Source organism: Citrus sinensis, chromosome 7 (genome assembly GCF_022201045.2).
Source record: "Citrus sinensis cultivar Valencia sweet orange chromosome 7, DVS_A1.0, whole genome shotgun sequence".
NCBI classification, from domain to species: domain Eukaryota; kingdom Viridiplantae; phylum Streptophyta; class Magnoliopsida; order Sapindales; family Rutaceae; genus Citrus; species Citrus sinensis.
In genome coordinates this window covers 26156404-26168719 of record NC_068562.1, presented here as the reverse complement: position 1 = coordinate 26168719, position 12316 = coordinate 26156404, and the positions used below count along the sequence as shown (strand labels likewise).

Below are 12316 nucleotides of genomic sequence, written 5' to 3'. Positions count from 1 at the left end.
AAATTATTGAAATTATAGAAACACCCTTAATATGTTGGAAAGAAAATTATTGTCGGTCGCGCACGTTGAAGGGATGAGTATGAGAAAAGAAAAGGGCAGTTTTGGAAAATTTGGTCTAGTTTTTTTTTTTTTTAATCCTGTTTATCGCCAAAGATTTAATAAGTTTATACCATGTAGCCTTTCAAATTACAATTATATTTACACGATCCAACTATGAATGAATGTTGATTAATGTTATCTTTTATGAATTATTTTTACTCTTTTTATTATTTATTTTTTATGTTTATATTTTGTTTTTGTAAGTGGAGGCTTTCTCGAGAATGTTATTGCTTTATGCTCTTTCTATTTTCTATTATAAAATTTATCCCCACAAAAAAAAAAGATTTCTACTATAAATGTTATCTTTTCTCCCTTTATTTCTTTGTGGTCCAAAGAAAGGTTCAATTTAAAGGCTTTCTCATTTCTTCTTGTATATGTAGTTATGATTATTGTATTGTTTTTTTTATTACATGAGATTAATGCTCAAACTACAACTTATATTATATGAGACTATAACCGATATTTACAAATCAGACTATTACTGGGACCAACTTACATTAATGCTAATGGAGTTCTGCCCAGATTTTAACCCTCACAAATATTCGAGAGATGTCTACTGCTCACTCTTAGATAAAAAAAATAAACTACCTTCACTCAATTTTTAATTAAAAAAGAAAATATCCCCACAATGTATTTATGGGGGTTCGAACTGCTGCCCTCCAAGTTGGAGGACAGCAGCCCTGACCACTCGACTATTGTATTGTTTTTTGAAATCTAGGAAACACACGCAAATATTATTGCATGAATTCCTCTCTAAAATTCTACATTGCTGCTTTATTTATCTTTACTTCCCTAAGTTGAAGAGGCCATTAGATGTATTTTAGAGTTCGTAATTAATATAATAGCTCATAGATGTAACAAGAGCCGAAGGAGAGGTAAAGAATGATCGAAAGTGAATTATTGGCATCGCTTCGTGGGAAGAATGTAAACTTCAAACTTGTATCAATAAATTCATCTGTACTTAAGAAGCCCCATTAAAATGGACTCACAAGTGATGGGTCTTTAAAGTGTTTCTGCCCAATTTAATTTAATGCGTCTAAATGCACCCCTACAGATTGCAAGCCCATTGAAATAGTAAAGCTCAATAGTTTGTTAATTAAACAGGCTCGTCAATCATCAATCTGTAGTTAACATGCAGTGCTCGGAGGCAATAAGAAAGAAACACGAACAAACAACAAACACATGACGATCATCGATTTATATTACAAGCTCCTTATACACAAACTTCAAAACATAATCACAATTCAATTATGGGATTAAAAAAAAAAAAAAAGAAGAAGAAGAACCCTAATTTCTGTTGCCAAAGAACAGCTTGCTTACTTCAAACATCGCATTAATCATCACTGAACTTGTTCTTGATCCACTTGAAACTGTTGCGAAGCGATGACTTGAGCTTACCTTCCATAGTGTACATATTATAAGCAGCCACCCTTTTCCTCCTCTTGCTCTCTGGGTTGCCTGAAGAGGCTAACACATCCGCCTTCCCGGTCGGACCGTTGAAGCTATAAGATTTCGACCGATCCTCGAACCCGAACTGGGCGTCGAAGCAGGAGCTTGGATTCCCTGAAAATGATTTGCTTTTCTCCATGACCCGAGAGCTCCCTAAGAAGACAAGGTGAGGTCTATTTACTTCTACTTTATAGAGCACAGGCATAATAATGCGAAGCTACTTTTTGATATATAAAATTGCATGCAAAAAATTTATTGGTGCATGTCAATTAGTGCGGTGTGCATGGGCTATGACGTGGACTAAAGATTTGATTATTACGGAGTATAAGGAAAAATTTTCAATCTGGAATTAAAATTCGGATGAGTTTTGACAATTTATGAAATTGTCAAATAATTTATAACGATGTAAAATTATATTTACATTGTTGTCAATTCGTCTTATATTTTAATAAGAGTTTAAGATCTTAGATCATATCACCATTCTATGAAGTTGAATCATCAAGAATCAAGATTTTTTACATAGTATCAAATGGATTTCTATTAGACAAAATAATTTGCCTTGCAAATAAAAAGGATAGAAATGGCTCATAATTCCAAAATAATTAACTCAAAAATAATATTTCATGAAAAGCTTATGACAATTTTTATTGACTTTGACTAGTGCCTTCCCCAGCAACTCTTCTTAAGAGCGTTAACATATGAATAAATATCGAAGTTTTAGATATGATATTGATGTAAACTAATTTAATATAGCTTGAATTCAACGACTACGAGGCTTAAGAACTTTAAAAATAATAACAATAATGCATGGTTTGTTACATGATTTAAAATTTATTTTTTTTGTCGTTTTTTGAATTTAAAATAGGTTAGAAATGACACTAAGATAATAATTTATAAATTTATCATTATAGGATTCCACTTTCTACAAGAGTGAGAATAACAATTTTTATGAAAAAATAAAATAGTGCTGCACATCTTAAATTTTTTATACTAAAAACTTATAAAATATAATTAGTTTACTTAAATTTTATAATTTAAGATAATTTCTTGAAATTAAAAATTTAAAATGTTTAACATTTTTTTTATTAGAATTTCTTTCATTGCTGCGAGAGCAAATTATCACCGAATGTTTATTGGGACTTGGAGTGGAGCTTTTAATGACACTAATGATGATGGAATGTTGGTAGAAATAGTTGGTGGAGATGGTGGGCAGAGCACGTTTAAGGTATGAAATGAAAAGGCCACCATTGATATCGAGGTGAGGTGGAGGCCCCATTCAAAATTAGGTCCATTAATGGTGATGCCCACAAGTTCTGTATAATACGGCCTTGCAGATTACTTTAATAATGTTATTGCTTTACTTGTTGCTGGGCCCTCAAGGCAAGCCTCTGTGCCTCAATTTCAAGCATTTCACTCGTCACATTGAGAGGATTCATTTTCCAACTCAAAAAAATAATAGTACTAATATTTCCTCTCCAAAAAAAAAAAAAAAAAACCCAACTCATGTGGCACTAACCAATGAATGTTACGTATTAAGCTGCTGTTGATTTTTTATACCTTTATCAATGTGATAGATGAAACATTATGTTAACATGTCAATTGCTAAAAGTGTCATCACATTAATAATCGTATAAAAAATCAATGACTATAAAAAGTGTCTTCCAAAGAGGATTCAAAATTTCAACTCATGTGGCACTCATCAATGATTGTCACATATTAAGTTATTACTTATTTTTTATACCATTATTAATGTGATAGATGAGACACCACATTAAGGTGTCAATCGCTGCTATCTATCATATTAATGATAGTATAAAAAATCAATCACCACTAGAAGTTTCTTCCAAAGAGAGATAGCAGGATCAAATTGTATATGTGACCACCAGGATTATCAAATATAACTTAAACCAACATCACAATTTAAGTAATCGTGGTGGAGGGAAGCCAATCTTCAACTCATCATACATAAATCAATATAATTCTCAATAAAATCTCTAGGATCAAAATAATAATGACTTCACTTAGATTGGCTCGAATCTTAAAAAGCTAATCGTGAAAACAACCAGATGAAGGCAACAAGATTTGTTTGGAATTCAGAAAACAACAACAATCCGAGCTAGACGGCAGTATAATAATGGATATCCAATGGCCACCACCTAAGCAATCATCAAATGCTTGCTAGGATAAACAAATACAACAATCTAAGACCACATATCTCAAATCCATTAATTGGCCGTCGCTTCAGCTCACATCAGTATCTCATCAGGCCAACCGATCTTGAGATATTACAAGGACACAATGAATTTTCAGACGCCATTTAATAGGAGTGCTCTAAGTTGGACAATAAAATCATGCATACTTGGAAAATGTAGGAAATAGGAAAATATATAAACTGCTGTAGAGATGAAGCATGTGATAAAACTACAGATGAACTTGAAAACAAATATACACACCTGTAACGTTGTTGATTAAACTAAAGCAAAAACCAAGAATTACCATCGGAAGTTACTTTAATTTGACTGACATCTGAAGAAATCAGCACCGTCTTCAATATCATCTGTTTTGATGCTCCCACTTTGAGCTATGAGTATTCTGTACACTCTCTTTGAGCAAACCTCTCCTAGTTTTCTATTGCCACCAAGTAATCCGTCGACAGTCAAATCCTTGAGCAGAAACTCCTTTTCATGCACCTGAAGTTCCAAAATAAGAGCAATACAAGTATTTTGTTTTCGTGAGTATTTTAAGAAACAACAAACACAAGTCAAACCATTCATTGTAGTAACAGAAACAGAGTAGAACAAGGTCACATCACCAAGCATTACTGTAACAAGAGGTTTTCTGCTATCATATCTGGGATCCATTGAAAATGGGTTTGTATGTGTGTTTTTATTTATTTATATATTTGCTTAATATAAGAACCAAATTAAGAAATATTAACATAAAGATATTGCATAAAACTTGGTACTTTGACGCGAAAGATGCAGTGTGTAGGATTCGGTTTTCCTTACACCCTAAACCCAAGATGCAGAGCTACTTAGAGAAATTTTGGATGACGTAATAAGGCAAGCACCAGAAAGGATCAATTACACCAACTGTGACGCTCAAACTAGCTCTGTGCTGCTGAAAATCTTTTTTCACAATCCTTTATTATTTATATATCTATAAAATAAGGCCTCAATGAAAGTAGTAACCAACAACACAACCAAAGTGGACAAAACCATAACATGTTATTGTAATTGCAAAACTAAACCAATTCCTCCAAGAGGGAAATTATATAGATTTTCTTTCTTTAACAGCACAATTAAAGATGGTAAAGTACAATCTAGATGCTATCCAGGGTACAATGAAGTCCTTCAAATTTCTAGGCTCATATAAAGTGAACAAAGTCATACAGGTGTTCAAAACAAAATGTCAAAAAGACAGCACATATTTACTATCAAGTATCAATCAAATATAAAGAAGACATTTTTGCCTTTACACTTACTGATTTACTAGGGTCCATGTAAATGCTCAATAGAGCTTTCATAGTAGGGTACTTCTTCCATATAGCAATGGCATATCGTGGCTGTACCTTTGGAATAGATACCAAAGCTTTTAACCTGGACATAACAGAGAATTCAGATATAAAAATTCAGAGCCTGCTCAGAAAGCAACATGTTGCACACTAATGGTTGGGGATTAACTGGTGAGAAAGATAGCAAAGCCATGAGATGCATGAGAGACATGGAAGGCTCTACTTAGCATGAAAGTGAAAAAAGGAGGTCGTTCAGCTTAATAGGTAGCGGATAATTCTACAAATACCAGGGAGGTCACAAAGCATGATATGTAACTCATCAGTCAAAAGCGGCACTACTATTGCCAATATTCTATCGATTATTCGTCAAAGTTATCAATGTAGCTGAAACAGGCTGTTATTGTATAAGCTGATAAGCAATACCATCCACACGCTTATCAAATTTCTTTCGTAGAACATCTATCCAGTGCAAGTCTGTGACTGAGCTAAGTACCACTGTCCAATGGCTTAATGCACAAAACATAGAATGTTCATATATCCTTTTGCAACAGAACAATAGCTGGGTTGGTTTTAACTATTTTAGATAAAATTACATGACAGTAAAATTCAAGATGAAATTTCCTAAATATTTTGTTCCAGAACGTTGAGTTCAACAATTCTAATCAAACAATTTCAACAATTCATTTTGACATTTTTCTTCTTCAGATGAATCCAAGTAAAAAATACAGTTAAAGATAGAGAGTACGAAATTATAGCATACTCACCACGGGCTCTTTTTTATTAAATTCTTATCTACAGAGTCCTTCGAGATAAGGGATCCATTGGCGTTTACAGATAGTCGAGTTAATTTCTTTCTGCAATTGAAAGTATGAAGCAGTTTCAGATCATTTACCAGCTAAAATATGGAAAAGAATGCAAGACTCACTGACACATGTGCACAAGCATACAATACAAGGATGAAAGATAAGGTGTTCCTTCAGTTGTTCATAGAAACAAACACCTGTAAAAGTCTCCAATAGTAAAAACCCCAAGTAATTTAAATGGGCTGGACAGCTAAATAAGACTAACATTAATAAACTTATAACAGTATATTAAAGAGTGAGAGACATATAGTTGTATGTTCAAATAATTGTTGAATTTTTTCAGACTCAAGATTTTCTGAAAGGAATTTATTTTTCAATTGAGGCAGAAAAATATATAACCTAAGAAAGAAAATAAAACTTAAAAATAAAAATTAACTGCAAAAGAATATAGAAATGATATCAGGATTATGTTGATCACTAGTCTGTATTGTTTCCATCTCACTCAAAACCAAGATTACACTCATGACTATGAGATAATACAGTACCTGAATTGGCAAGAGGCTAGGCTACTTGTTAAACCAACAACATGTTCAGCTACTTCAGCTTCATCAATACACTGCCTGGAATGTACCCTGAAAAAATGGGTGGTCAATTTTGCCAGCACCTGTAACAAAAATTCTTCAGTTATATAGAGCATTAATATATGGTAATTGTTTGGAATCTCAGTAAGTCATTTGACCTCCTCAACAGGTGGACGTCTCCAACCACTATTATTTGCTGGATTCTTATACCGTTCCTTTTCTCTGCCACATTACCAGAGTCCATGTATCAATAGATTGCAATATTGCATCTCAATTGCCGACAAATACCCAGCAAAAATAGTATGATACTATACTTATCAACACCTTACTTTTTACTTATATGTGCCATTAACCTATTTGTGAGGTAGCAAATTGTATGAGATGGATAATGCCTTCGAACTAAAGAAACGTGATCCATAAGTGATTCATTGAGAACAAGATTACAAAACTCTTCTGCCTCATATATGAGTAATATGTATGGAATTTCCATTCCTTGGGGAGATATCTGTGACAAATAAAAATGAGCATAAGTCAAAATGTTAATAATCACAGACACGTGCAAATTAAAGGTTCACCAGAACAACAATATTCTCATGCATACATATAAATTTGACATCTGAGCGAATGCTAATTTTGACAATCAAGAATATTTCATTTGTTTCTAATTTTATTAGAAAAAGGAAAAAAGGAGGAAAAAAAAGGAAAAAAAAAGCATGAACAAACGAAGGGATGACATATATTACAATATAACTATCAGACCAGTAGTTAGAAGTTCGTAGTAGAGAATTCAGACTATTTCAAAAAATTATATAAATAGGTAACATATAAACTTTCCCAAGACAATCTCATGTTATAAATTTTAAGTAATAGATATCGGTTAAGTCGGTTAAGTTAAGAATAATCAGAAAAACTCACTTCTGATGCACAAAAGCTTATCATATGGTTATTTCTAAAAATACCAAAATGCTAACAAACTTGACAAGCCCACAAGCTTGTCTTGGAATACAGCACCTCAAAATAAAATTGGCAAAATAACAGTCATTGGGATTCTCATCAATAGCTAAAACCCTCATATTGATATTGCATGAGCAAAGCGGTGTAATAAAGGGGCATAGAAGAACTTAAAAACGATGTTGACCTCTATATCAATTTAAACCCCCAAGAAAAGGAAAAGAAGATAAAACAAAATAGGAATCTTATATCTTACAACTTGAAGGGTAACTAGGCATAAAAAGAAAAATCAATAGCACTTTAAAGAACATTAGCATGTGATAAAAAATCAATTCTTAACCAAGTTATACAGACAACAGGAGACAGATGAAGACAATAACCAACATTTGAGTCACAAGCATTTTCGAGTAGCCTTCAACCAAAGACTTGGAGTCACACTGTCACATATGCCTTAAAAATTCACAGGAAATAAATTTCTGGTCATATAATCATATTTTCTACCAAAAATACAGCATTTATTAGGGTGATCAAGCATCAATATTCAATGAAAATACGTCATTTACTCAGTTAATTCCAACCATTCGCAGAAGATTAAGAACTACCCTAGTTATCAGACTATGATGTCATGTCAGAGGTACAAGGGAAAACTAAGAATCCATAGATATATTGAGTATCGTAGCAAGAAAAATCTTCATATTCAGTCCAAACAGTTACCTGGGAAATATGTTCAGGAACTGGCATGGTCCACACAATTGATCTTTCAATTGGATTTGATGCTATGCGGTATTTAAATCTTTTTTCTGCAAACCTTGTAAGTAGATGGCCTGTAGGACAAAGCAGAGAACTTATCCCATAACCAAATTGGAAAAGTAAATGACAGTAAATTAGCATCGGTAATGAATCACCAGAAAAGAAAAGAAGATATAAAAAAGAACCAACCTCCAACTGAACCCAATTCAACTACTTTTGCATCAATTTCAGTCACAATAGAATCTTGTGCAAACTTCCCCTTTGCCCACTTTTGCATTTCTTTCTGCAATTTTTTTGATTCTGCAGCTTCAGCCTTCAATGCTGCCTTCCGAAGTTTCTCTTCCTGTATAACAGATTCTGATCAGTCACCCAAATATTGAGATGAAACTGGGACCCTCAATACGCGACTTACTTCCTTCTTTTTCTTCTTTTCCTCCATAAAGAGCATTCTTTCTTCCTTAGTCATCTTCTTCTTCTTTCCCACTGCTTCATCCGTGCTTGTTCTATTGTCAGCATTGACTTGTAAGCTTCTTTTTGTATTTAGCAGATTACCCATCTGCTCCATGCTAAAATTTTCTTTTTCAGGACAATCTTGTAGCTGTTTGAATGTCGTCAAATCATTAGTATCTAGGTAAACACAGTGGAGAAACTTGATTGTTAGCGTAACCCCATTTTATTTCCACAAAGAACTAAAAAATAACTCAAACCTTGAAATAGTTAGCTAAAGATATAAAACAAAATAAGCTACCCAAACTACAGACACTCAGAAGAAGAGATACAAGTGCACCACAAAACTCCATAATTTTTTTTCTTTTTCTAGTTAAAAAATGAAAGTCACAAGTTTCAATAATAAAGTAGAAGCAAAAAGTTACTGCTGAGAAAAAACTGCCTAAATATCATAATTTGGGAAACAAGCAATCATAGTATCATGGCCAAAATTATAGCAGTAACTACAGCAGATACTGAACTCAAATATAATTCAGATATGTACATAAGAAATGAAAACATGTAAAATATATTTACAAGTAATTAAGAAATCAAACTAAAGCAGATATAGGACAACTGATGTTATCAATAAGTAAGTGTAATGTCATTTCCTCAATTTGCTAGTCTCCATGAACTTTAAATAATATTGTCACCTATATCCAAGCTGGTGAAGCAAGCAAATGTCTCTAAATCAGCATACTTATGCATGGATACATTAGCATTTATCATGCCAACAGTAATGCCATATAGCATATTAATGCATAGGAATCAGCTTCTTGCTTCAATACATGAACTTGAAATTCAAATACCCTCTACAGGAGGTTTTGATACACTACAGCTGTAATATTCTGGGTTTAAAGTGGTACCAAATACTCTGTACTTCCTTAAGAACCATCAAGGTTTGAACATCTGGAAGATAATGGTTAGCAAGTAACTCAGTTTCTATAATTAAAGCCTAACTATTTTGGTATCACTTAATCCAAGCATGTTTTATTTTGATGTATTACTATCATAACCCCTCAGTAGGAAATACCAGGTCCATATCATATTCTGAACAGGTTGGCTGTGAAGAGCTGTCCCCAGACATTTGTATGAATCCAGCATTTCCTGATAAACAAATTTCCTGTAAATTTTTTGTTTATATGAAGGAAAACAAACACCTAAACACAAAACAAAATTCTTACTAGTTCTCAAAATATTTCCAACTCACCAATTCTTAAATCCCATTCTGAGTCCTTTTCATCATCAGAATCAGAATGCACCAATTCATTCTGCCCCAAATCTACCCTTCCAGAACCACTTTCACATTCGTTGTCAGACTCTAAACATACCAATCTACTACTTCCTGTGATATAGCCAATAAAAGAAATGAAAAAGCATAAGCAGCGGCAATCAATTACCATCTATCTAAACACAGGCCATTTGAGAACACAAAGAACGAGTTACTCTTCCTATTTTGGCAACAAGCACAAGCAATATTAACTGCAAAAAATACTCAACTGCGTTTCAAGTTTAGCTGAATTGTACACTGAATAGCAACGCAAAAAAAATTAATAACCATAAACATTCAATTTGCGTGGTAAAAGATAATAGCATTTCCAAATTACTCCAAAAAAACAACAAACAGTGCGCAATTGCTTGCCTAAAACATCATAACCATAATTTAACTTTTTCATTTTACTTCGATTTCAAACAAACATATATAAAAAGAAACGAACCAGCTAAATTTTCATCTGAATTCGAAACCCTAATTTGAGGATCAAGCCAAGAGCGGGAAGTGCATTTGATAATACAAACATCGGACATCGGCGTCTCGGCGACGAACGAGGGGGTGGACGAAGACGACGGGGCAAAACCCGATTTTTTCGGGGTCGGGTCATCGTCTAGGATCAGAACTGTAGGGGCTACCGGGTGGGGTCCTGTTCGGATTTTTTTGTACGGGCATTGGATCGGGGTTTCGAGGGCATTTTGGTCTTCCTCGTCGGATAAAATGATTGGCTCGGACATTGAAAGGAGCTGCCGAGAGCGAACCGGCTAGAGACAGCTTGTGGTGGTGTTGTGTTATGTGATGTATTTTCGAAATAAGCGCGGGATACTTCAGGAGGAAGAGAAGGTAAAATGAAATACGGACCCCCATAATTTCTTATTATTATTACTTTGTCTAATAGTTTGTTATTATTACAATTATTAATGAATCAGCAGATGGATTTCAGCAACACTTGTCGTCCACTGTTTTCATCTAGATGCCAAGTCGTCGATAAATTTTGACGCTGTAAGTTAGTTTGTCTTTTATTTGTTAGGTGAACGGCATGTCGTTCTCATTGCTGCAGTTTCCAATTGAGTTAATTAGTTATTTAAACTTCATGACAATTTAAACTTATACTTATTTGGGTTCGGATCCAAATCGGAATAGAATAATTTAATTTATTATCATCTTAATATTTTAATTAGGATAGACTGGTTTGAACTAACTTGGACTGAACAAAACTCGAATTTTAATTTAGTTTTCGGTTCAGTTCAGGTTAACCCTTAAAATCGAACGGATTCAACTTTTAAAACCAATCGGGTTTAAATATTTACATTTAAAAAAAAAAGCACAAATCTACAAACGGTCAAAACCAAGGCCCAAAACCTAATCCCCAATTGTCAATTTCCCAAAGCCACAACACAACGTCATAAACCTTAACACAAACCATAGCCCAACTCCCCTCTTAAATCGGAAACAAATGGCTGCCACCCCACCATTCCACGATAGCCAGCACAACCTTTGAGTCATGAAGACAACATAGCCTCATCTCTCTTCTCTCAAATTAGCCCACGACAGCCGCAAAGCCGCACCACTATAGCTTCAGCCACCGATGGCCTCACCATAATAGCACACGGCATTAGCTCACGATAGCCTTGGCATCATCTCATGATAGCAACCAAGTTCCAAACATTACAAAATGCTCAATATAAAAGTTGTGTGAATTAGGCATCTTGCTGCAAATGGTGGTGGGAGTCCAGTAACAATTCTAAATGCGTCATGGAAGGGTGTGTTTACTTTACTTTTGCTTGAAAAAGTCACATTGGTAGTGAATGTGCATGAATGTACAACTTTTACCTGATTAATGAAATAAAAATAATTTCCCCTTTCCTAGCCAAGAAAGGGGAAGTTATTGATGATCTCAACATTAAGAGTATCATTGAGCCATGAAAAAGTTTTCAAAGTTGCTAGTGAAGTGCTGGTAGAACTTTTGGAGAATTTATGCTTGGATTTACTTAATTCCTTACTGAATTCAAATCTACTCGGACAAGAGCTCAAGTTGGAAATTATGGATTGGTTATTCATAGAGGTTATATATGTTGGGAAAATATGCTCTTTAAAAGCATATGTGTTTATTTAATTGTAATAAACTATTTTTCTGATTAATAAAATAAATGAAATATTTTATTCAAATATCTTAATTGCATTAATACTTGTATTAAAGTCCATTTAATCATATTATATGTATTTATGTGATCACCATGTGGATTCACAGAAGACATAAATACAAGTTATCTTATGATTAAATAAATTTAGTTCGCAGTTGATAAATAAAGTTGGGCACTTTATTTAGGTATAGACTGTAATAAATTCATTGAATGATTTGTCTTAATCATGTATGAATTTATTGATGTAGTACGACTACATTGAACAGGAT

The 12316-nt window shown here is 33.6% G+C and overlaps 1 protein-coding gene across 1 annotated transcript; it reads right to left on the bottom strand.

Annotated features, from left to right (window-relative positions):
• Nucleotides 1–3740: 3740 nt before the first annotated feature.
• Nucleotides 3741–10756, bottom strand: LOC102608362 (crossover junction endonuclease EME1B-like). The gene is made up of 12 exons (XM_006464466.4): nucleotides 10352–10756; nucleotides 9844–9978; nucleotides 9667–9740; nucleotides 8560–8745; nucleotides 8337–8490; nucleotides 8112–8221; nucleotides 6776–6951; nucleotides 6605–6668; nucleotides 6411–6529; nucleotides 5827–5916; nucleotides 5033–5147; nucleotides 3741–4238 (listed from the first exon to the last, which is right to left on the bottom strand). The coding sequence occupies exons 1-12, from the start codon at nucleotides 10638–10640 to the stop codon at nucleotides 4059–4061; spliced, it is 1692 nt and encodes a 563-aa protein (XP_006464529.1). The 5' UTR covers nucleotides 10641–10756; the 3' UTR covers nucleotides 3741–4058.
• Between the last annotated feature and the right edge of the window lie 1560 nt (nucleotides 10757–12316).